We start from the raw sequence: 25,808 nt of genomic DNA, 5'->3' as shown, positions 1-25,808 counted from the left end.
ATTTTTGCACCCCTTAATACCTACACAACCTGCATGTTTGAAAATAAATGCATTATTACGAATGCACATTAACTCTCCATTAACTATATTCAAAGCAGCCTGCCTCCACTAAGGTTGCTGTGGCATTCCCATTGCTTGAATAAGCAGTTTTGTGAGTAAACAATATATACAAATAGACGCAGACACAAGGTTACTTTGTTCTCATTCATTTAATTTGTATTTTGTATTGAATCAGAGTTAGTTATCTGTGCAAGTTGTTCCTTGGTTTTACAAATACCCAAAATAGCAAGCAGATCCTTTTGGCCACTTCTCTTGTCCCTTTCCCCAAAGAGCAGAAAGTCAAGGATCAGTTTAGAGGAAGCTCACCCCGTACCCAAATTCCTTAGGTTCCAGTGCATTTAAATCTTGTCTCTTGCCCACCATCCCACACTTTAAGATTATAATGTGTCTCCTTTCACCTGAGCCACAAGCAAAGAAATAAAGAGCATCAGTCAGGTCTTTGAAGTATAGCATCACTGTGTGTAATCTATGGCCTAGTTCTCACCAAGTTGGTAAACCTGCGTCTGAGCTTACATGCATCTTTCAAACCATCTCCTTATCTTCACAGGCCAACCATACCATTATGCAGTGTCCTCCCCACTACTCATGTAAAGTTGTTTTGCCCTCATAAGCAACATACCCACTGCCCAGTTCTACCTCTTCTCTCTTCCAACTTTTTATTGCTGTTTTCCTAGGGATACCATCCCACAGAGGAGAAGTGACCAGAGGAGAAATGACCGCTGGGAGGAAGGTGGAGAGAGGAAACAACATAATGTACCTGTAACAGCACAACCGAATGCTTTCATGTGCCCCAGCTGCAATAAAACATGTCTCTCCCATATTGGTCTCTACAGCCACAGCAGGCGCTGTAACTTTCCAATGGTTTGACTGTACCCCCGATGGTGCACTATTCCATTGTCTCTCTAGACAAATTGATGCCAGCAAGAACAGCTGCCCTATCTTCTACCTAATTCTTCTGCTTAGTTCTTGCTCATCAGCAGTGTTTGAAGACACAAAACTGACATCACAAGTCACCCTCACATCTGCATATACTTACAAACATTTGCATATCATAAGCTCTGTCTTAGAGTAGGGATGGGGAAATGTGTGTGTCAGCTTTGGTTTCCCTTGTTGCTCATTTTTCTAATTGCAAGTTCAGTTCTCCACTTTTCAAATCTGAAAAAAGGGTGAAGTGACTTAAAAATAAATAAATTCACATGTGAATTCCTAGTCCCATCTGCTCTTCTTTCACAGGTCATTTGATGGTGGGGTCTGTGGGGAACGGACAAGGGGAAGCGAACATCGAACAAGGATATTTCCATGCCTCAGATATAACAAACTTTGGCTCCGTAGAATGCGCTCTTCCATCTTGGAGTGGCTGTATTATTATTTCTTTAAATAGAAACTTCAAATCCACATTTAAATTACCCAAAACAAATAAATACAAAAATACACCAATACACCATGTCCCTGAGCATGTGGTGTGGGAGAGAAGACCACCCACTTTAGATAGGTGATAGTTAAAGCTAGGAATGGCAGCTGTTGCCTACTAGGTTCGTAGGGCAGAAGGCAAGGAGGTCAACCATATTTGAGCCACAGCCAATAGCAGGTGGAGGCACTGATTCTACCTTTGTCCCCGTCCTCTTCCCTGCTGAGTTCTACAAGGGCAAAACCAAGAGTGAGGAGAAGGAAGCAGGCAGGCAGCACCCCCTTCCAGGGCTGGTTTGAAGGAATAAGCACATAGGAATCAAGAGGAATCATGGGGATTCTTTAGCTGCAATTCCTACATTGCAGGGTGTCGGACCTGGTGACCTTCTCTGGGCACCTTCCTGCTCTATGATTCTAAGACTGAAGTTAGTGGGGCCTTAATTTGCCTGCCTGTACTGGAAGAATGCATGATAAAGAGCGGATGAAGTTTGAGCCACAAACCAAAGCCAAACTCCTGCCGCACTTGCGAGTGCAATTCCCATCCGCTACTAAAAACATCACTGGAAAATATTCAGGTTCATTCAGGCTCTCTGGCCTTTGACTCCCTCATTATCTGCCTCGCAGAGCTTTGGAAACTGCAAGTTCTGGAATCTGCAGCCGTTTCCTTCCTAGGCTGGCTCTGGTTCCCTCACGACCACAGTTTTCACCTAGCTCAGCGCTGTGGGAGAAAAAATTAATCAGCTTTGGCAAGTGTCCCCGTCCACTTCTCCTGATTACCCTGTGTAGGTGGGGCTGGGGGGGGGGGAGAAAACATAGCTGTCAATGTTTCCCTTTTTTTAAGGGAAATTCTCTTATTCCGGATAAGATTCCTCGCAAGAAAAGGGAAAAGTTGACAGCTATGGAGGAAAGTATGCTGGAGTACATGCATGCAGAAGCATTAATTGCATTGAGTTCAGTGTTTTAGCACCAAATGAAAAATGTGGAAGTCGCCCCCAACCCCCCTAAAAAAGCAAGGTATGATGTGCTGTGAGACAGCCATATGCAGACACCAGACCTTGGAATGTGCTGAGAGCATAGACCAGCACTTGTGTAGCTACAATTTCTATTTGCTGTGCACAGACATAACAGGAGAGCAATACAGACTGAGCCCCTGAGGGGTGTTGGCTGCAAGGATTGAGAAATGCCTGGAGAAAACTCTGATTTGGCACAATCCTAATAGGAATAACACAGTGTGTTTTAGGTCTTTTAGGCCCCCTTCGTCGTTTTCAGAGGATGTGGGTGATTTTGTCCCTGGACATCCTCCTAGAGTGCTATTCTTCTTGTCTTCAGCGGGGATTCTTTCCTGTTCTCCAAAAGTCCGCAGATCTCATCCATGGGCCTTGCACAGGCTTCTAGGCTTTCTGCCAGCTTCTGGACTTTTGCCTTGAGCACAGCATGACTCACTTTGGTCACCTCTTCGTTGTGCTCGGGGACCAGGAAGCTGTGGGAGCCGCAGAACACCATGAAGCAGATGGAATTGTACAGTGTGACGGAGGCGTTTCTCTCAGCCGGCAGTAACCTAGGATCCGTCGGGCCCTGGCTACGGTGCAAGAATTCCAGGCAGCGCATGATTTCTCTCATCTGAGCATGACAGCTCACTGCAATCTCCTTGACCTTCCTCACCTCCCTGGAATTAGAGAGGACTAAGGAGAGGTCGGATGTCACCGTGACGGCCCCTCCTGCAGCCGCCACTCCTAGGCCCACCCCGGAAGCCAAAAGGGATGCCCCTAATGTTGCAGGGCTCAAGGACAGCCCCACGATGGCCACGATGGCACCTGCGGCACTTAACGAACTCCCAGTGAAATTGGCGATGAGAGAGCGTCTGTGCAGTTTGTTGATTCTCCGTGAAATCTCCCGGAGACTCCTGATGTGCTCCCGAAGCCTGCTTCTCTGATCCAGCAGTACGACATGGAAGTGATGTGTAGGATCAAAAGTGTGAGGGGGAAAGTTGTCCTCCATAACCTTGATGGGAAGCTGGAAGAAGGGGAGAGAGAAAGGCATTTAGAAAGGTAACAGCACACTCTGGCAGCCAGGGCTGCAGATGCTTCTGGGACATTGACACCACCTGTCCCCCTAGTACAGTGGTACCTCAGGTTAAGAACTTAATTCATTCTGGAGGTCCTTTCTTAACCTGAAACTGTTCTTAACCTGAGGTACCACGTTAGCTAATGGGGCCTCCCACTGCCGCGCAATTTCTTTTGCTGGAGAACAGCAGTGAGAGAGCACTATTGCACTCATGTCCCGTTTGTTGACTTCCCATAGGCACAAGATGGCTACTGTAGGAGACAGATTGCTGGACTAGAAAAGCCTTGATGTGATCCAGCAAGGCTGGAGCCTGATCACCTCACCCGTTTATTTGTTGTTATTGGGTGCAACAGATTTAGCACACATCTACCCCTCTGAAAATTGTCTGTGTATAATTAAAGTTAGATACAACCCGTTATGTCTGTCGGAGGCCTGGGCACAACTGCATGTTTTTCTTTATTAATGTCATCATTTCTTTTGAAAAAAGGTTTCCTGGTTGTCACTCTCCTTCAGTGCTTCGTATCACACACGAAAGAATTATCTGCCCTCGTTGCTTGTGTTATCAAATGCACGCTACCAGCCACAGCCCTAATCTAATGTCACATTTGACAAGTACTCATGCAGCAGATTGTAGCATGCCGATATAGAGAACAAGATGCCCTGGGGCTTATCAAACAAGAAGTGTCTACAGCCCACAGGGAAAAGAAAGGAAGGACACCCAGATAATTCACACACACAACCTATTCTCCTGTCAAAAAACAACTCTGAGTGAAACTTCCACAACATAGCCACTCAAAAGCAAGATTCCTGGCACTTACTAGCAAACCCATCTTCTCTAATATCCCATATTCATTTGCTGGACTTATTTACTAATTCTTAAATTGTAATTACCGTATATTTGCTCTATAAGACTCACTTTTTCCCTCCTAAAAAGTAAGGGGAAATGTGTGTGCGTCTTATGGAGCGAATGCAGGCTGCGCAGCTATCCCAGAAGCCAGAACAGCAAGAGGGATTGCTGCTTTCACTGCGCAGCGATCCCTCTTGCTGTTCTGGCTTCTGAGATTCAGAATATTTTTTTTCTTGTTTTCCTCCTCCAAAAACTAGGTGCGTCTTGTGGTCTGGTGCGTCTTATAGAGCGAAAAATATGGTAATTGATTCCCCCTGGATTAACATTTCCCCTTCTGGATGACTTTTCCAAGGGCAAGAGGATCATACAATCATTTTTGCTTCTTTATCTAGTTTGTTTATGGATTAATTCATTTTTAATGCTCCAGGTGTCATCTGGAGGTATCTTCCAAAGTAATATAAACCTGTCCTTAATACTCTTCAAAACAAGCACTGTGTATCACCTACCTGCTTATTTTAGCATATCACACATGTTGGAAGTTTCACCAATTAAGTGGTGACCTATAAGAATGACAGAAAGTAAAGCAGGATTATAATCATTGATTTTACCTTCTGCTTAAATCAGTGGGATAAGAAATATGGTCTCTCTTTTTTGGTAAATTCCATTATTTTATAAACTAGCAGAAAGCAGGACAAAGCTCTTCTAAATAAACGGCTACAGAGTTTTTGAGGACAAAGGAATAATCCCACCTACCATGGTTTTCAGTTCAATCCAGTGTTCCCAAGAATGACTCTCAGGCTGTTTCTGGACAAGCCAAATTTATACTTACTATAGTCCTATTGCCCCCCTGGGACTGCTTTGCATCACACCAGGAATTTGTCGTTTCCTGACATTCCCTCTGCTGCCACCGCCACCCCCCTCCCTGCCCGACTAATTCAGAAGGATGTGACACACTGGAAACTGACTGGGGACAGTGCAGCTTGTATCGTATTCAGGAAACAATCCTTGCAAGTGAACATTATGTGTTCGCTTTTCCCAAAGCACGTTTACAAACACACACACACACACACACACACACACACACTATTCTTGACTCAAAGGGAATGCAGTCATCTCCCAAAGGGAATACACTACCCTTCCTCTTCTTGAAATAACTGGTGACACTATGCTAGCCAGATGACTGAATCTTCAGAGTCTTATGTAAATATAGAGAAAATAAGGTATGATCTCAGCCAATCATCACAATTACTTTGGAAATGAAATGTTTTATAGAACTGCTGCTTTCTGATTGTCTGGGATGCACAGCAGGCGGGAGAGCAATCCAACTTTTAAAAGAACAGTGCAAGCAGCTATCGTAGTAGCTACCCTAATGACATCATGGAATGCACATGGATAAATGGTTGTGCGGTGGGTGGCCATGGTAGATATTCTCTGGTGGCTGTGTTGGCCGGCTACTGGCTTGAGGAAGGGCCAGCCCTCAGGATTACAGCACCAACTTTGCATGCGGAAGCTGCTAGGTTCAGTCTCTGACATCTCTCGGCAGGGCAGAAAGAGACATCTGCTGAAACCCTGGAGAGCCACTGCCTGTGACTGTGGACAGTACTGAGCAAGATGGCTCAATAGTCTGACCCGAGGTTCACGTTGAGAAGCCACATCACTGCACACCCATATTTTGTTTTTTTGCAAGGCCACTGAAATGAGAGGCTTTTCCCCTGCACAGCAGGTAGATGCTCTGCTTATGGAGGAAAATGTTCTGGTTTAAAGTCACCCGCTACAATTCTCTGCATACAGATGGGGGCCTCCCATTTAACCCATCATCTCCCCCACAAAGCCAGTGCATGCAAGACAGCCTATGCTCTGCAACAAGCAGAAAGAAAGTGGATGCTTACAAAAGATTGCTTACAAAGCAATATTCCAGATGATAACAGAGCCATCCACATGCAGGAGGAGGACACTCACCTACGATGCTAACTTCCGCTGGCCGACTAATCTTATCTACTCTATCCAGGGCATCAGGCAGAGAGGGGTGTTCTACAGCCCAAGATCCTGGAGCTAGTAGGAACTGGACCTGATAAATATATACATTATACACAGAGAGAGCTGGCCTTATAGGGAATCCGACCATTGGTCCACCTACCTCAATATTGTCTACACTGACTGAAAGCGACTCTCCAGGGCTCCTGGCTGGAGTTTCTCCCAGCCCTAGCTGGAGGCGCCAGGGATTAAACCCAAGACCTTCTGCATGCAAAGCAGAGCTCTACTACTAAGCTAAGGCCCTTTTCTTAATAATCAAATGGAACTATATGTAGACAGCTGTCAGATCCAAGTCTCCTGTTTTCTTCTTCCAATCAGTAGGATCCAATACAAAACAAACAAATGAAAAAAATTGAGGCACAACCATATTTAATCTCTATGTTTATATAAGAAGCACTTACATAGTTATTTCTTCTTTATGCATTGTTCCCTTGTACATACAAACATGGAAATGTGAAAATAAATCAGATGATGTTGATCTATAACACGTATAATACATTTTCAGCCTGCAATCTTCTGAAAATAAAAATCAGACAGACAACCTAAATCATGGAGAATAGTAAGATAAAGAGGATTCCTATTAGGAAATGAGCCTAATAGGACAGGGCTGTGGATAGCAAATTTGAGGTGAGCAGACTGTGGTACTGCTCAGGTCTAAATTGAGGGTTCCTTTGTCTCTTGCCAGACATTGAATTTGTTGTAGTACCAACAGGAAAGAAAAGGGATTTCATGTCTGCAACTCTGGAACTAATCTCTTGCAAAGAATAAATGCTGCCAGTAGTAGTGTGTGGAATCCAAGACATAATAGCTTTTGTCTGTTTCGTCAGGAAAAGGGAAAGCTGTGCCGAACAGATCTGGAATACAAAAAAAGGCAAAAAGAGCTGATTAAAGAACAGAATCGCAAATCTCAACAAATTCTAGCTGGTCCCTTTTACACTGCTATCCATCAGTACACCTAAACCAATGGAAACTGTTCTGGCAACCATAAACAGCTCTTTTACAACAAATCTGCTCCCCCCCCCAACCCTCCCCCCAGTGTTTCCAGTAAGAAAAATGAGGTGAAACCGTAGTGGAAATGCAGCATAATCCCTTAATGGTGATGCCATATAACCTCTGTGCACGTTTTGTGAAAACAAATCACTAACGATTGATCAATATACATTTTGTTTGGAAGCGACTGAAGTCAGACCTGCATAGCCTAAAACTTCACTTCCTATAGATTGGTAGCTGCTAAGCATGTGAAATAATGGTGCCAATTTGAAGCAAGCCTCTCTGCCCAATTTGGGGGATCTGTCTAAGTGGAAGCCCAAACTTTCACCCAAAATTCAGTCCAAGGCAGAGTTCAGAACCAGCCCTTATAAACCTCTGCAAAAAAAAATGAGGTAGGCCTAAGTTTGAGGTCAGTGAATTTGAAGAGAAGTGAAAATGAACTTACTTTGAACTTATATTTCTTCCTTTTCACACAGGCTGTCCTGCAGAATTCAAGATGGGGAGAAGATTATATGGGTCTACATCCAAAATAAAGAACTGTCCAATTCTGACACACTGAGCTTCCTCGGTTGATGAGGGGAAAGGGTCCTCATCTGCCCACCTCCACCTGTCTCTAAGGAGTGGCTGCTTTCTGGCTATTGGGGTGAAAGTCCCTGCTCACTTTTGCAGTTTGTACATTCCAAGCGGGTATGTCTTGACTAGAAGCATTATATTATTGGGTTATTTGCTCCAGATACCACTGCCATGCCTCATTAATAAATAACAACAACAACAATAACAATAACAACATGTATCTGGTGGGAGCAGCAGAAAGGTTTTTATGGGAGGCTTCCCCATTCAATGAGCTTTGTCCTACCCACTAGTGTGCATGGAATATATCAGGATGCACACATTAAAAGAGTGTATACACACACACACACACACACACACAAATCCACTTGTAGCTCTCAGCAGAAAAAAATGACTGGATAACTGTATGCATCTGGAGCTTTCATCATCCCCGGTCATTGTCCATATTGGCTGGGACTGGTGGGAGTTGAAGTCCAATAAGATCTCAAGGGCCCCAGGTCACTGCCTGGGGATTATGATGGGGGTGGGTGGGATGGAGGGCTGTGCCCTGCAAGATGAAATGAGCCACCTTATAGAGGCTTAGGAACAAGAGGGACAAACGTCGAGTTGCTGGGGATGTTTGGTGAGGTGAAAAAGACCAAATTTACCATATTGATTCAAACTACCCAGCTAAATAAATATTGACTGTTCATGTCTAGTGTATAATGTTTTAGGCTTTTGGAACACATGAATGTGAGGATCATTTACCAACCTCCTGCTTCTTCCATTCCAGATGCGGTCCCCTCTTCATCTCCTAGACAAAACATATGTTAAATGTCAAAGCAAGACTTCCTATGTGTTTCACTGAGCCATGCCAAATCTTATTAAAAAAAACAAAGCACAGGGGTACCTTGGTTTACAACCATAATCCGTTCTGGAGGTCCGTTTGTAAACCAAAGCAGGTTGTAACTCAAGGCGTGCTTTTGCCAAATGAGGCCTCCCCAAAAAAATTGTTTGTAATCCAAAAAAATGGGTTGTAATAAAAAAAAAAGTTGCAAACCGGGACACACACTTCAGGGTTTGATGTGTTTGTAATCCAAAATGTATGCAAAGCAAGATGTATGCAAACCAAGGTACCACTGTATACTTGGTTGATGGTGTTCACTGGTATCGCAAACCCCCAAATAGTACAGAACTCGAGAAGAATTTTGTCAGTATCCGACAGGAATGTCAATGAATATAGTAGATGTGAACTTTCTAGGCCAGAGGTTCCCAAACCTATTTGGCCTACCGCCCCTTGTTCAGGGGGGAGGGGAATCAGCGCTCCTCCAAGTAACATACACAGCACACTTATTCCCACCAACGGACTTCCCAGCAATGCGCGACACCCTCGCCTGCCCTCAGTTGCTTGTCAAGACCTGTTGGAGGACTGGACCACCGATCGGTTATAACTTGCACTTGGTGTGTTTCTTTGTAAAGTAAAATAAAGTTATCACTACAACTTTATGTTACATTGGTAGGCATCATTACACAACAGCTGACATATATACAAATAGTTTTTCAAAACTGGACAAGGAGATGGACTAGGCCCTGGGATTAAATACCCTTGGGGCTGACCAGAGTGAGGCCTGTTCAGCTTAGTCCAATCAGACCCAGAGGCAGGGCTAGTGCTGCAGCCTGCCTGCCATTGCCCAGTTAGGCTGGCAAGCTGTGATCCACTTTCAGGGCCTGGGTGAAGCCTTTATAATAACAAACCACACATTGTTTCCCTCTTAATATGTTTTTTATTGACTTAGTTAATAGCATAAAGATAAAGGGACCCCTGACCATTAGTTCCAGTCACAGACGATTCTGGGGTTGCGGCGCTCATCTTGCTTTACTGGCCAAGGGAGCCGGTGTACAGCTTCCGGGTCATGTGGCCAGCATGACTAAGCCACTTCTGGCGAACCAGAGCAGCGCATGGAAACACCGTTTACTTTCCCACCGGAGGGGTACCTATTTATCTACTTGCACTTTGATGTGCTTTCAAACTGCTAGGTTGGCAGGAGCAGGGACCGAGCAACGGGAGCTCAACCCATCGCAGGGATTCAAACTGCAGACCTTCTGATCGGCAAGCCCTAGGCTCTGTGGTTTAACCCACAGCGCCACCCGCATTAATAGCATAGCCGTATCCTGTATTTCCTTACTGGCAATTGTGATAACCTATTGTCTTTTAAATAATGTTACACCTGAATACCATACCCGTCAACAGCCCCATTTTAGGGGAAATGGTCCAGGATCACAGAAGCCAATCCCAGTTTCTGTTGATTCCTTGATCTCTCTTTCCTTGGTCCGGCATTCTAGTGTGAGTCCTGCCGCAGCAGCAAACCAAAGGACTCTCAGCTCATGAGCAGGATTGCATCAGAGTGTCAAAGGTCCAGCACTCTGGCACAGCCCTCTAATGAACCCAGGGTGCCAATGCTGTGCTCTCACCACACTTTTTTAGGGGAGAGAGTGGGGGACAGCTCATGTCACTCAGCCAGCAGCAACGCGTGTCCCAATTTCAGGTATGATAATGATGGGTGGTATACTGTATACTTAACCTGATTTATCATTTAAATACAAAGAAATGAAATAGTTGAATCTCGCTTCTGGGTTCTATCATGATTTAACTGTCATGGCTTCCTTCAAAGAATTCTGGGAAATTATCCTTTAATGAAAGATTCCCTCATTTAACACTACAGTTCCCAGGGTTCTCTGACATGGCAGAATCATAACAATTAGGAGGAACAAAATCTCAGCAGTGGGTGAATCCCCTACAAGTGAGGAAGGGGAGGGAAGGGGAGCCTGGGTGTAATCAGGGAAAACCGTTATTTCAGTTGCAGGCTTAGTAGCAGCAGAGCATGGAAAGTAAGAGTTTATGCCTGTATACTATACCCGTCAACTGCCCCATTTAAACTGAACATTCCAGAATCACAGAAGCCAATCCTAAACTAAAGAACCCAGGATTCTTGGGGGAAAGTCATGCATTTAAATGTGCTTTAAATACAGGGTGTGTCCACAGCCTCAGTCTCTTTGCGCACAAATAGATGACAATATCTTTTCTACTTACCAGGGGACCCTATCTTACATCCAAACACCTGGACTTCACAAAGTGTGAGGTATTCTTTCCTAGGTAGGGTAACTGTCACATACCGCCCCTTTGATGCTTCACAGTTAAAACTGCCTGTTTCCCCAGCACCCAAAGAACGTATTGTAGCACATCTAGAAAAGAACCAAATCATATTATTATTATTATTATTATTATTATTATTATTATTATTATTATTATTATTTTAAAACAGTAATGGAAGATTTTTTTTCAGCAACCTGAACTCACATGAAAAAGTCAGAAAGGAAAGCAAATATTTGCTATGTTCTGGGAAATCAAATGGCAAGAGATCTGTCTGGAACATTTGCACTCCATTGTCCTCCCTGTGCCATAATCCTGTAAAGCAGGGATGCCAGAAAGTGTTGACAAAATAGAAGTGGAAATGGCCAGTGTTGACAAATTCACCCCATGAGAAGAACAGAAATTGATCCAGTGGATATGATCAGTATTTGCTGATCAGTCCAAAACCAGTATGTAATTGACTACATCATGTTCCCCTATTTGCATTGCATTTCTATTCCAATGAAATCACAGAATCATAGAACAGCAGAGTTTGAAAGGACTGTGAGGGTCATCTAGTCCAACCCCTTGCAATTTAGGAATCTTGAACCCATGACCTTGAGATTAAAAGTCTCGTGTACTACTGTCGGAGCTATGCTGGCATGGCAGAACAGGACAATGTAACCTGCCTAATATACATAAAAGGTAAAGGTACCCCTGCCCATACGGGCCAGTCGTGTCAGACTCTAGGGTTGTGCGCCCATCTCACTTAAGAGGCCGGGGGACAGCGCTGTCCGGAGACACTTCCGGGTCACGTGGCCAGCGTGACGAAGCTGCTCTGGCGAACTGGCACCAGAGCAGCACACGGAAACGCTGTTTACCTTCCTGCTATAAAGCGGTACCTATTTATCTACTTGCACTTAAGGGTGCTTTCAAACTGCTAGGTGGGCAGGAGCTGGGACCGAGGGACAGGAACTCACCCCGCCGCGGGGATTCGAACCGCTGACCTTATGATCAGCAAGTCCTAGGCACTCAGGTTTTACCCACAGCGCCACCCGTGTCCCTGCCTAATATACATACTAAATTACATAACTTAGGTAGTTTTGCCACAGCAGACAGCATGACAAAATAAGTTAGCTTTCACCAGAAAGCGAACTGCTGTGGAATGGAAACAGTTCTGCATGTGGCGAAAACAGGGCAGAACAGAAAAGCGTACCTCATGACATCTCTATATGTAAGGAAAGGATGGAGAACCCATGGCCCTCCAGATATTGTTGGACTCCACCTCCCACCTGCTTGAACTCAAGATGATGGGAGTGGTACTCCAATAACACCTGAGGAACCACAGCTTCCCCTTCCCTGGCTACAAAGCATCCGATCCGGATACAGTACCTAGGATTTGTGGTGCCTCCTCTCTCTGCAGAGTCCCCAATTCGGATTTCAGCCCCATTGAGACGGTGAGCACAGCAGTCTTTCCGATTGGTGATGCTGACACGCAGTACATGATACTGTGCCTTCAAGTCTACCATCCACCATGGATTATTTTCAGAATCTGTGTGGGTGCAGGATCCCTGGTTAAAATTACTGGCTGTGGACCCGTCAATGGCATTTCCAGCTGCTCCTAGCGAGCTGTAGGTACTGGATTGTGAAGCTTCTCCAGCGAGGGCCACATTGGTGTCTGAAAGAAAGAAAGGGGAAAGTTTCCATATTGTTGCTGTTGTGCTTCAACCACTGAACCTCAAGGCAGGAAAAACTAGGAGAGCTAAATTAATTCTTAATTAATGCTCTCGCCATGCTCTCAGCAGGTGCCTAAAAACATGTGAGATCACAATCGTATGCGAGGTCCTAGGGCCCAAAAATGTGCATCCGAGTTTTCAGCCTCAACGTCTTGGAGGGTATGTTATTTGTCTGGTGCTGAAACAAAATCTCAGCACTGGGTGAATTCCCTACAAGTGAGGAAGGGGAGGGAAGGAGAGCCTGGGTGTAATCAGGGGAAACTGTTATTTCAGTTGCAGGCTTAGTAGCAGCAGAGCATGGAAAGTAAGAGTTTATGCCTGTATACTATACCCATCAACTGCCCCATTTAAGCTGGACATTCCAGAATCACAGAAGCCAATCCTGAATTATGTTTGATTGCCGGATCTCTCCTTTTTTGGTCCAGCGCTCTGGAGTGAGTCCTCATGCCACAGCAGCAGACCAAAAGACTCTCACTCTGGTGCTTGTGAACATGGTGACCGAGTGCCAAGGTCCAGCACTAGGTCACCACCCTGCAGAGCCCATCGCCCAGCCCTTCCTGGCTCACTTTTATGAGCCAGGATGGACAAGGATCAAGGAGACAGGTGGTCAGTTTCACTTCTCCGAGCAGCCTGTCCGCATCCTCAGAGGTAACAGATTGGAATCGATCCCATACAACTTGACTAGACAAGACTCTAGCACTCTTCTGCCCCAGCCCTGCTCCCAGGGTGGAAGGTGGGGTCTACCTCCTTCCAACTCTGCAAACTTTGCAGACTTTTTCTGCAAAAATTTTTGCAAAATCATTGCAGGAGATCTTGGGGTCTTTACCAGGCCCCAATGGCAAATGTGGTTCCGTTAGATTGCAAACCACCTGAAAGAGTCTCCTGCTGCTGTCTTCTGCAGATGAAAGGTCCTCTACGGTGTCACTATTGCCACTTGGTAGGCTCAACGTTCAGCTCTAACCCATGTCTGGTCTAATTCAAAATGAGATTTCCACCACTGGCACTCTAGCCATTTCAGCGATTGTTTCATCGCCCTCAACTCTGGGGAAACCATGGGGCTGTCCAGGCTCCATGCAATCGGAGAGGGCGCTTCAGAGCCAGACAGTCAATAGCCCTGGTTAAGTCCACATTCCAGCGGGCCACCAGGGAATCAGCTGAAAGGCCATCAACACGGAATAAAATATTCCCTACCACTCTCTGGAAACCATTTGGATCCATTAAGTGGTGGGGACGGACCATACAAATTGGCCCCACCTCCCTGCAAATGGGAAGGGTCATGGAGAAGTCCAGTTGCACCAGAAAGTGATCCAACCATGGAACTTCTTTTGTTTCGCTTTCCCTTAGTGTCAGATCACCCACATTCATAAAGGTGAACACTAGGTCTAAGGCATGTCCACAACTATGAGTTGGGTCAAACTTATTCAGGGACAGCTCCATGGAGGTCATACTATGCATGAAGTTCTGAGGGGCCCCTTGTAAGAGTGTGTCGGCATGGATGTTAAAATCCCCTAGGACAACCAAACTAGATGTCGCTAGGAGAACATCTGCCACAACCTGAAGCAGCTTGAATAGGGAATACTTGGTGTGGTGGGGAGGTCAGTACACCAAAAGGAATCCTGTACTGCTCCTATCGCCCACCTTCCAGAACATGCACTCAGACAACTGGGTCTTCCCAATACGACGCCTGGTGTAAGCTAATGACTTTCTAAATATCACTGCAGCACCCACCCACCCATATGTCCTGGGTTGCTGTGCATAAGAGAAACCTGGTGGACAAGCAGCAGCAAGGACAGGCCCATCTGTTTCATTGAAACACGTGCCAGGTCAAGTCCTCCATCTACGACCAAGTTGTGGGTGACAGCTGTCTTGTGAATCATTCACCTGGCATGTGGGTCTCCCTTGTTGATTCCAGTATCCTTCTGCTCTAGACCAGACCCGGAAGCAGGGATAAACCTCAAACAATGACTAAACTTGCCTCCTCGGTAATGACAAGGCCTGGTCTTAGCACAATTCCTCCTCCTACCTGTGATCCCTGAGAATGGGTGTCCCCGTGTATCCCCCCCCTCCACGGAAGGGGCCACAACCATTCTGTTAGTGTGTCCACAGCCTCAGTCTCTTTGCACACAAATAGATGACAATATCTTTTCTACGTACCAGGGGATTCTATCTTCCGTCCAAACACCTGGACTTCACAAAGTGTGAGGTATTCTTTCCTAGGTAGGGTAACAGTGACATACCGCCCTTTTGATGCTTCACAGTTAAAGCTGCCTGTTTTCCCAGCACCCAAAGAACTTATTGTAGCACATCTAGAAAAGAACCAGATCATATATTATTATTATTTTTTAAATAGCATTAAACAGTAATGGAAGATTTTTTTTTTCAGTAACCTGAACTCACATGAAAAAGTCAGAAAAGAAGGCAAATATTTGCTATGTTCTGGGAAATCAAATTGCTAGGGATATGTCTGGAACATTTGCACTCCATTGTCCTCCCTGTGCCATAATCCTGTAAAGCAGGGATGCCAGAAAATGTTGACAAACTAGAAGTGGAAATGGCCAGTGTTGACAAATTCACCCCATGAGAGGAACAGAAATTGATCCAGTGGATATGATCAGTATTTGCTGATCAGTCCAAAACCAGTATGTAATTGACTACTTCATGTTCCCCGATTTGCATTGCATTTCCATTCCAATGAAATCACAGAATCATAGAACAGTAGAGTTTGAAAGGACTGTGAGTGTCATCTAGTCCAATCCCCTGCAATTTAGGAATCTTGAACCCATGACCCTGAGATTAAATGTCTCAAGTACTACTGTCGGAGCTATGCTGGCATGGCAGAACAGGACAATGTAACCTGCCTAATATACGTACAGTGGTACCTTGGGTTAAGTGCTTAATTCATTCCAGAGGTCCGTTCTTAACCTGAAACCGTTCTTAACCTGAAGCACCACTTTAGCTAGTGGGGCCTCCTGCTGCCGCTGCACGGTTTCTGTTCTCATCCTGAAGGAAGGTTCTTAACCTGAGGTACTATTTCTGGGTTAGCGGAGTCTGTAACCTGAAGCGTATGTAACCTGAAGCGTATGTAACCTAAGGTACCACTGTACTAAATTACATAACTTATGTAGTTTTGCCACAGCAGACAGCATGACAAAATAAGTTAGCTTTCAGCAGGAAGCGAACTGCTGTGGAATGGAAACAGTTCTGCATGCGGCGAAAACAGGGCAGAACAGAAAAGCGTACCTCATGACATCTCTATATGTAAGGAAAGGATGGGGAACCCATGGCCCTCCAGATATTGTTGGACTCCAACTGCCACCTGCTTGAACTCAAGATGATGGGAGTGGTACTCCAATAACACCTGAGGGGCCTCAGCTTCCCCTTCCCTAGCTACAAAGCATCCGATCCGTATACAATACCTAGGATTTGTGGTCCCTCCTCTCTCTGCGGAGTCCCCAATTCGGATTTCAGCCCCATTAAGACGCTGAGCACAGCAGTCTTTCCGATTGGTGATGGTGACATGGAGTACTTGATATTGTGCCTTCAAGTCTACCATCCACCAAGCATTCCTTTCAGAATCTGTGTGGGTGCAGGATCCCTGGTTAAAATCACTAGCTGTGGACCCGTCAATGGCATTTCCAGCGGCTCCTAGTGGGTGGATGTTGCTGGATTGTGAAGCCTCTCCAGCGAGGGCCACATTGGTGTCTGAAAAAAGAAAGGGGAAAGTTTCCATTTTGTTGCTGTTGTGCTTCAACCACTGAGCTGCAAGGTAGGAAAAACTAGAAGAGCTGAATTAATTCTTAATTAATGCTCTTGTCATGCTCTCAGCAGGTGCCTAAAAACATGTGAGATCACAATCGTATGCGAGGTCCTAGAGCCCAAAATGTGCATCCCAGTTTTCAGCCTCAACGAGGGTACGGTATTTGTCTGGTGCTGAAACAAAATCTCAGCAGTGGGTGAATCCCCTACAAGTGAGGAAGGGGAGGGAAGGAGAGCCTGGGTGTAATCAGGGGAAACTGTTATTTCAGTTGCAGGCTTAGTAGCAGCAGAGCATGGAAAGTAAGAGTTTATGCCTGTATACTCTACCTGTCAACTGCCCCATTTAAGCTGGACATTCCAGAATCACAGAAGCCGATCCTAAACTAAAGATCCCAGGATTCTTCAGGGAAAGTCATGCATTTAAATGTGCTTTAAATACAGGGTGTGTCCACAGCCTCAGTCTCTTTGCGCACAAATAGATGACAATATCTTTTCTACGTACCAGGGGACTCTATCTTACATCCAAACACCTGGACTTCACAAAGCGTGAGGTATTCTTTCCCAGGTAGGGTAACTGTCACAAACTGGCCCTTTGATGATTCACAGTAAAAAGTTTCTGTTTCCCCAGCACCCAAAGAACTTATTGTAGCACATCTAGAAAGGAAACGAAATCATTAAAAAAAAAAAGAATAGCATTAAACAATAATGGAAGAATTTTTTTCAGCAAAAAACCCCACATAGAATCATAGAACAGTAGAGTTGGAAAGGACTATGACAGTCACCTAGCCCAAACATCTGCAAATTAGGAATCTTTTGTCCAGTGTGGGTCTGGAACTCATGAGCTGGAGATTTAAAGTCTCATGTTCTACTGTCAGAGCTATGCTGGCGTGGCATAACAGAACAATGCAGCCTACGTAATTTATATACTCAATTATATAAATTATATAAGTTATGTAGTTGTTAGGAGTTCAGGTTCCCGGCTTGATAACATAGTAAGCGTAAGTAATTAAAAAGGAGGATTTATTGCAAAAAAAACCCCAGCAATTATTTCTGGACGGCTCTAACAAACCTCCAGCCCCCATCACTGAGTTGACCTTTCTGAGGGGTTCTTCCTGTGTCGACAGAAGAGATTGAGCCTTTGACTTGTCTAGGAACCTTCCTATATGCCTACACCTCAGACTTTCTTAGTAGGCTGCAGCCCCTTCCTATTCCAAAAAGCTGTCTCTGTGACTTTCCACGCCTGTTTGGGCTTCCAGGGAGCTTTGGCTGTGTTCCAGCCTGCTCTCCGTTCCTTCCTTATCAGCCAGCCATCCAAGATCAGGGAGACTTGATGCTGGCAGCTGCGGGCTCTCCTATGGCAGCATGAAAGCCCAGCCCCCCTGTCCAGACTGCATTCTGCAGCCAGCTGCAAGATTACACTTGGAGCTGGTGTGTTCATGACAGAGGTTTTGCCACAGTGGAAAGCAAAACATAATAACATAGCTTTTGGCAGACAGTGAACTGCAGCAGACAATGAACTGCATGTGACGAAAACAGGGCAGAACAGAAAATCATACCTCACAACTTCTCTACATGAAAGGAAGATATAGGAAACCCATGGCCCTCCAAATATTGTTGGACTCCAACTGCCACCTGCTTGAACCAACATAGACAATGGATCAAGATGATGGGAGTGGTACTCCAATAACACCTGGGGGGCCTCAGCTTCCCCTTCCCTGGCTACAAAGCATCCGATTCGGATACAGTACCTAGGATTTGTTGTGCCTCCACTCTCTGCGGAGTCCCCAACTCGGATTTCAGCCCCATTAAGACGGTGAGCACAGCAGTCTTTCCGATTGGTGATGGTGACACGGAGTACTTGATATTGTGCCTTCAAGTCTACCATCCACCAAGCATTCCTTTCAGAATCTGTGTGGGTGCAGGATCCCTGGTTAAAATCACTGGCTGTGGACCCGTCAATGGCATTTCCAGCTGCTCCTAGTGGGTGGATGTTGCTGGATTGTGAAGCCTCTCCAGCGAGGGCCACGTTGGTGTCTGAAAGAAAGGGGAAAGTTTCCATTTTGTTGCTGTTGTGCTTCAACCACTGAGCTGCAAGGTAGGAAAAACTAGGAGAGCTGAATCAATTCTTAACCCTTTCACATAAATTCTAACCTATCCACACCAGTTTTTTCCGCAATTGCCTGGCATAAGTAGACACAGGTCCAGGCAGGGCTTTATTTTGCCCCATTGCTTTAGTGGGAAAACTCACTGTTTACCTCTAAATCAAAACAAAAGTCAAATGGGTTTCCTGCAGTGGGACCACACACACACACCCCACTCACTTGGACTCATGCCTACAAATCACATACCTCTGCCTAGAAATCGTGGCACAAACAGAAGTGAGGATGGGTCCTCGTTCTTTGTTAGGAAACCTTCCAGTGCAAAATAAAACCAGAAGTGTAATGAAGCTGGCTAAACATATGTCATATTCCACTTGCGGTTACTGCAACAAACAGCACAAAAGGCGCGTACTCCAACCAAACAAAAAGATTAGCATCACCTCCAAGTGTCCCTGTTTTTCGGGGACAGTTCTGGAAGTACAAAAGCCATGCTAGCTGGGGATCTGATCTCTGAATGTCCCCAATTCCCCATCAGGGCTACCGCTGCTGAGCTTGGAGAGGAGCACGAGCTGGAGGTTGTTCAGAGAAGTGGCAGTAGTGGCGGCAGCAGTGGCAGCTCTGCAGGAACATCTTGTTGCCTCTCTGGTGCCTCTCCAGGGACTCTCTGTGGTTTCTGTTGCTGGCCTTTTCTCTTGGGCAGTTTGCAGCAGTTGCAGGAGGGCGGGTCAGGAGGAGAGGCTGCTGCCACCCTAAAACCCAGCTTCATATAGCGAGTTGGCTATCAGGACCATTCAGGGAGGAATGAAAGGGGGAGTGGAGCAGGGTGCACGGAGTCTTGATTTTTAAGATGCTTTGTGCATCCATGTCTAACATTGCCCCTTTCTAAAAGTTATTAATTGGTATGTGTTTTTCTTTTTGTAAATCTTCCAAAGATTGAAATAAGATAAGATTGGAATTAGAGGGTTTCCCTCGGGGGTAGAGGAATAGGGTCAATTGTTAGGGGGACTGAGAAATGTTCCTGTTTTCATTTGAGGAATGTTGAAGGGTATGGGTTAGTTGTGCGTAAGACTGCATTCTTGTACTCACTTACCTGGAGTAAATCTTGAACTCAATGAGCTTTACTTCAGTGACACTAAAAGCCCATTGAAACCAAAGGAACAAGTTAGTTGTGACTAATGCAACTTCCATTGTCATTAAACTAACCCCTGAGCAAACATGGTTAGAATCTCCCCCTGAGTCCTATTAAATTCAGTGCAGCTTACTCTGAGGTAAAGAGATTAGGAGTGCTGCCATTAGTTCCCATAATTGTTGCTGAAAAGCTGTAACCCATATTCAAACGAGCCCCGGGTGACAAAGCTGGCGGGCAACAGCAGTTCCCAAAGAAGAGGGCACATTGAGTGCTTTGGGAATTTCTCTTGAGCCTGATTAACTACTGTTAAGAAATATTTCTTAACCAAAACAGAGGCCCAGATCTAAAGGCAGGCACTCATATATGAAGCCCTATTGAAATTAAGAGGCTATCTGTAAGTCACCATTAACTTGTCATATTCTTTTCCAATGGGAATTAAGCCAGCCTTCTATGGCTTTGCACCAGTGAATATTAGGGGAATAAAAAAATAGGGGGAGGAATGACACCCAATTCTTGGTAACGCACCTTCCAATGCAGGCCGTGTTGGCAGGATGGTCAAGAGCATCAGCAAAAGGCAGCATCTCACAGTCCTTCCTCGAAGCATTGTGTCCTTTTTGGGCAAGGCTCAGGAGACAAGACTTACAGAGAGAGAAAAGCGCTCTTGATTTGTGTGCTGACAAGAGAATGGAAAGGAGGTTATTAAGCTGCCCGGGATGCTGCTCTCCTCCAATCAGAAAACTGTTCATAATAAAGACCACTCAAAGTTTCCTTTCAATTTTGTGGTCAAAGCAAATATTTGACCTCTTGCCAGTTATTACAACATGAGGAGATTTGGTTGATAAGGGGCAGGGTCTGAGGTAAATGAGACAAAATAGCCGAAAGGGTATGTGAACCATGGTCTTAAATGAAAATAAATAGGAGTTCGGTTATTTCTTTCAAAGCAAAGTTACACAGACACTGTATCGCACCACAAGAAGATCCCTCCAGCTCCAAACCTATATAGAGCTGTGTCATGTGAAGCATCTAACACCTGTTCTGGGATTAGCTATCTCGATCATGTCACACCAATTCTTGATTGTCAATGATGGTTGCCGGTCTGTTTCAGTACCCAATTCAAAGTGCTGTTTTTAACCTTTAAATCCATTAGCAGCCTTTGGGGCAGATTACCTAAGAAGGATCGCATGCCTTCCCAACCAAGAGACCTTCTTGGCTGTGAGTCGTGGAAGACCTGCTCTCTGCCTTGCAGCTGAGTTTGCTCCACAACTCTCAAGTTTCTAATTAGTTCTAACTGTTTTAACCTTTTGTAAAGTAGTTTTAACTTGTCTCATCGATATTTTACAGAATGCAGACCAGAGGACAAAAGTCTGGATTTCATCTGTCCTGGAGGTCTGGATTTTCCCCCCTTTTTTAATTTTTCTTTTTGCATTTTTCAGTTACATACATATTCATTTCTTTCTCTGTGTTTTTCTAGTTTATCTTATCACCTCTTCTAAATGTCTAAAAGAGCATCTAATACAATAATAGGCATCTAATACAACAATGAAACATCTCTAATCAGATCCTATCATATGAAGTCTTCCCAGCCTATCTTTCCTTGACAGCCTAGATTTTCCTTTCATTTTGCTGCAACTCCTTAGTTTATATTTTCTTTTTTTCCTGTACCTATCCTTTTACTCTTTTAAAAAAACTGGTGTTCAAAATTCTATCCCCGCTTGTATATTTATCATTATTCCGCTCTTTTTAAAATTTTAGCTGTCAAACCAGCTACGGTAAATTCTATTAGTTTCAACATCCACTGATCTTTTGTCAGAATTGTTCTTTCTTTCCACATTTTTGCATATGTTATCCTTGCCTCTGCTGTTGCATAGAGGAATAGGTTTTTTTAGTTTTGTTTGGGAGTTCCTGTCCTATTAGGCCTAGCAGGAATGCTTCTGGTTTTGGGGAGAATGAACATATAAGCATCTTCATAAGTTCTTCATGAATCATCCCCCAAAACGCTTTTGCGCTTTTGCACTGCCACCACAAGTGGATTAACATGCCTTCTGCATCCATACATATCCAGCATTGGTTAGATCCTCTTTTATTTATCTTTACCAATTTTCTGGGCATCAGGTACCACCTAAAAAGCATTGTTATTATATTTTCTCCAAATGTATAGCATGCTGAAATTTTAACAGTATTATTCCATAATTTATCCCAATCTGCCAGGTCTATATTATATCCAAAATCTGCAGCCCAGTCAATCATTGCCACCTGGAAGTCTGTTTTAATGAATTTTAAACCCATAAGAACGGCATTTGTCTGTGGAGTACAGAGACTGGGTGGTGTGACGTGTCACTCTCTACCTATTATTGCTATAATTTACCATTTCCTTCAAGTAAGAAAGCTGTTGAGTGTTGTAACATCTTGCACAAATTTGCTTTGCTCAAGAGAAAAACCTGTCCTGCCTGGAGTTTAGCAACTAGGCCGGGAGATGCTGGAAGGAATTAAAGGATTTAAGGCAAAAGATTCTGCCCTATAGTTCAGTTCAAAATATTAAGTGAAGTAGATCCATCTGATATGGTGGTTACAAGAATGCAAAAAGAAAAAGACTGGAACAAGTTAAGCAAGCCAGACAAAGCCAAACCAACAAGGGAAGCTATCAAAATATTTCTCTCCCATTGATAGGACTCTCTCAAAGCAGGAAAGTACTGCTCCTCTGGTGCAAGGAATCTCCAAGCACTGGGAAATTGTGTAGAGCTTAGAAAAGAGAATGAGTGCTTTCCCTCTTCTCCCTCTGTTGTGTGAAGATGCCAGCACACAGGAAGCTGTTCAGGATCTTTTGTCATGGAACTGTCCCTGGTTCCCCATGGCTAATTCTCCACAGCCTTACCTGTTGTCTAGCTTGAACAAATCAGTTATGTTAACACAGTGATAAAAGGCTCCCAACTCAGGAAAGCCCAAGAGTCCAGTCTCCTGAGGAGTTTTTTTGGCCATTTGTCTATACCTGTGGTGTGCATAATGATTTAACCTTATGTGCTATAATGTTTTTGTGACCTGTTTGTTTACGTTTGATTTCAGGCTTTAACCTGTATTTGGTTGACCAATAAAATTTGGTTTGATCCCTACACAAATCCAGAGTGGACTCTCTATGATGGGTGCATGGCACCTTGTATTCCTGCTTCTGGCAACTCCTGTAGGCAATGGAGAGACATGCCTGAATCCAAAGCTGTAGCCAGTACTATTTTTCTAGAAAAAGAGGTGCAGGAACTCAGCAGGAATGCCTTACTTGTTCTCTTATAATGGTAATGGTGCCTACCTGAGAGGTGACAGAACTGAGTTCTGGTGAATTCTGGCTGAAAAATGCCCAGGCTGCATTTATGGGAGAAACAAGACTTGCTGTCAGCCCTTCCATCATAGGCTCAAGTTGTGTGTGTGTGTGTGTGTGTGTGTGTGTGTGTGTGTACACCATATATCCTAAAGACACCAGTGTCTTTGCTGTCCCTCATACTGGGGAAAGCAAACCCTGGGTAAGTACCTAGAACTACTGGAATCTTGCACTGCTGATAGATTGAGCTGGTGTGCAACAGTATATTATGCAAAATGACATACAAAGATGGGCATATTAGGAGAAATTAATGCGAAACGTTGATGATTTCTTCTGAGGACTTGGAGTTCTTAAAAAAATTATCACAGTGATGTGAAGATCTTAAATTAACAGGACTGTCAACAGGAAATATAGAGGGTACACATGTACCAGACCCCCAACACAACAAGGGCCCTGGATTCTTAACATTCTTTTTAAAAAGAGGGCAAGCCAATCAAACATCTATAAAAAAAGCTAGAAAGCAAAATGTGGAGGCAATAATTAGGGAGATACAGGGAAGCTGCTATTGCCAAGAATGCTCAATAACATAAACTCTGTAAAGCAATCAGAGGAAGGAATGCTGACCGCCCCTACCTGGGACTCCCAGACAGGCCTCCCAGGGTGGCAGAAAAAAAGAGGAATATCTTGTTATTGCTGCTAGTCTGTCACTGGATGAAGAGATTAGCTGTATGCATATTTAAGTGCCGTCCTGCATGTCCATATTATTTCATTCACTCACCAAGTATCCTGCCTTTACAGTGGAAAACACAACCGGCTGTTTTTGGTATGATTTACTTGCAGGTAAATGAATAAATGAGGCTTCACTGCTACCTAGTAAATGCAATTTTCCAAGTCAGCCACACAACCACTACTGGTCTCCTTGTCATCATTGGGCTACCATTGATTCATATGCAGTAACCACAAAACATAAATGTAAAATATAAAATGAATCAGCAAATGCATCCGTAAAATCATTGCACACCTTAAAATTACAAAAAAGTTAAAATTCTAATTTAAAAAATTTCTTTCTGAATGTGTTTCTTTTCTGTGCAGTTCTGAAACTGCACACATTTGCTGCTTCTTGTTGTTTATTTGTATTTTGTTTTTCAGCTCAGGAGCTCAAGGCTGTGTACCTTGTTCTCCCCTCTTTTTATCTTTGCAATCGCCCCGTGAGACAGGCTAATTTTATATATATACATAAACATCAGTTCTTGCCTATGGACTGAGTGGGTGGATGTCGGGCCCCCAGTCAACATGCAGTCCACTGGCCTGGGAAATCCAGTTTTGGCATCACTGGAACTTCAGAAGGGAAATCTGAGAGAAACCAAATTTGACAGATGCACCCATTCCTAAACAGTTTTAAGACCATGTTCCCTGTTTTCCAACCCAAGAGTAAAAGTAGGATGGGAGGCATGCAAGATATTTATTTTATCCTGCCTAGCTAAAGACAGCTGAAACTCTGCTGCTGGGTGGTTTTTGGAAGGCTGTCAATATCCATTCAACTTTTTCTGCAACAGAGTTCAAGGCTAGCAGCTTCAGTTCCTGAAAATCAACATTATTCGACTGTAGCAATATTTATTCAATGCCGAAAGATGTAATCTAATCTGGAAAATAGGACAGCCTTGGGAACAACCTGACAGACCTGTTTGCAAGTTATGAACAAACTCAATCAGCTTACGAGAGAGAGAGAGAGAGAGAGAGAGAGAGAGAGAGAGAGAGAGAGAGAGAGAGAGAGAAGTGTCTCCTTTATCAGATCAGTTGGCAGCTTCGTGCAACATGGCCATAAAGGAGGAGGAATGGAAGTTGAATGGCAGTAGGAAGCAAGGAGTACACTCTGTGATCTCAAAAACCCATTGCCTACAGTAACCTCCTCCAACCAAGCTGACTGGGGCTCCTGGGGTTGCAGTTCAACATCTGGACTGCATCTCTCCCAATAAGGAGAGTCTGGTCCACAGCCAAGCTCAGTGGTACAACCATACCCTTGCCTCACTTCTTGGGCAGAATCACCATTTTGTTCATAACAAATGTGTTTTTGCCACAACAGAATAACATGGCTGGTTTTCTCCCATATATATTCTACATGGAAACAAAGCCCATGGGCCATGCTGTGGTTTTATGTATTCCGTCTCTGTTACAGTACATTCATATATTGATCCAAATGGACCCATTGGTCTGACTCAGTCACGAAGGCCTTTCAAATCTGAGATTGCTTCCCAACACCTTTTACTAATATGTCTGCCATTTTTAAATTGTTTCTGCTGGGTATACCACCACTTTGAAAAAGTGAGAATTATGACTATTCAAATAAATAAAGTGTGTAAGAAAAATCAAGGAATACGTTTCCCCATCTTGTAACAGATGACACACCCAGCCACATAGAGTTGCAAGTTCTACTGTTTATTTGGGATTTCAGCCTATAGATGAGTAGCAGGTGAGTTTAGCAGTCATGGAAGGAGTTGACAATCCCTCTGGGTGCAGGTTCTTCTAGACAGCCAGCCAGGGTTCCTCCTTGTTAGTACCTACTAACGATAATTTGTGGTGTCTTTCTACAAATGTAGGGGCTCTTGGTTTCACAATTTGTGCTGTCCCATGCAATGTAATCTATGTGGAAAGAAAAATAAGGCAGCTGAGATACCAGGGTTATTTGTGGGTTGCAGGATC

At 44.3% G+C, this 25,808-nt stretch overlaps 2 protein-coding genes across 2 annotated transcripts in view; both read right to left on the bottom strand.

Moving 5' to 3' along the window:
* Positions 1–208: 208 nt before the first annotated feature.
* APOLD1 (apolipoprotein L domain containing 1) lies at positions 209–5,180 on the bottom strand. Its single transcript, XM_081928609.1, has 2 exons — positions 5,132–5,180; positions 209–3,480 (listed from the first exon to the last, which is right to left on the bottom strand). The coding sequence occupies exons 1-2, from the start codon at positions 5,132–5,134 to the stop codon at positions 2,770–2,772; spliced, it is 714 nt and encodes a 237-aa protein (XP_081784735.1). The 5' UTR covers positions 5,135–5,180; the 3' UTR covers positions 209–2,769.
* A 2,675-nt stretch (positions 5,181–7,855) lies between these two features.
* The window catches only part of LOC309379824 (uncharacterized protein), a 30,613-nt gene continuing 12,660 nt past the window's right edge, over positions 7,856–25,808 (bottom strand). The window contains exons 13-20 of the mRNA XM_081929277.1: positions 18,322–18,661; positions 17,076–17,227; positions 16,234–16,519; positions 14,972–15,123; positions 12,474–12,759; positions 11,043–11,194; positions 8,724–8,765; positions 7,856–7,884 (exon numbers count right to left, since the gene is read on the bottom strand). Coding sequence (XP_081785403.1) covers positions 7,871–7,884; positions 8,724–8,765; positions 11,043–11,194; positions 12,474–12,759; positions 14,972–15,123; positions 16,234–16,519; positions 17,076–17,227; positions 18,322–18,661 — 1,424 coding nt within the window. The 3' untranslated portion in view covers positions 7,856–7,870. The remainder of the gene's footprint in view (positions 7,885–8,723; positions 8,766–11,042; positions 11,195–12,473; positions 12,760–14,971; positions 15,124–16,233; positions 16,520–17,075; positions 17,228–18,321; positions 18,662–25,808) is intronic.

Source organism: Podarcis melisellensis (genome assembly GCF_964234715.1).
Source record: "Podarcis melisellensis genome assembly, chromosome: 10".
Taxonomy (NCBI): domain Eukaryota; kingdom Metazoa; phylum Chordata; class Lepidosauria; order Squamata; family Lacertidae; genus Podarcis; species Podarcis melisellensis.
The sequence above is the reverse complement of the archived record's forward strand: the minus strand, read 5'-3'. Positions and strand labels throughout refer to the sequence as shown.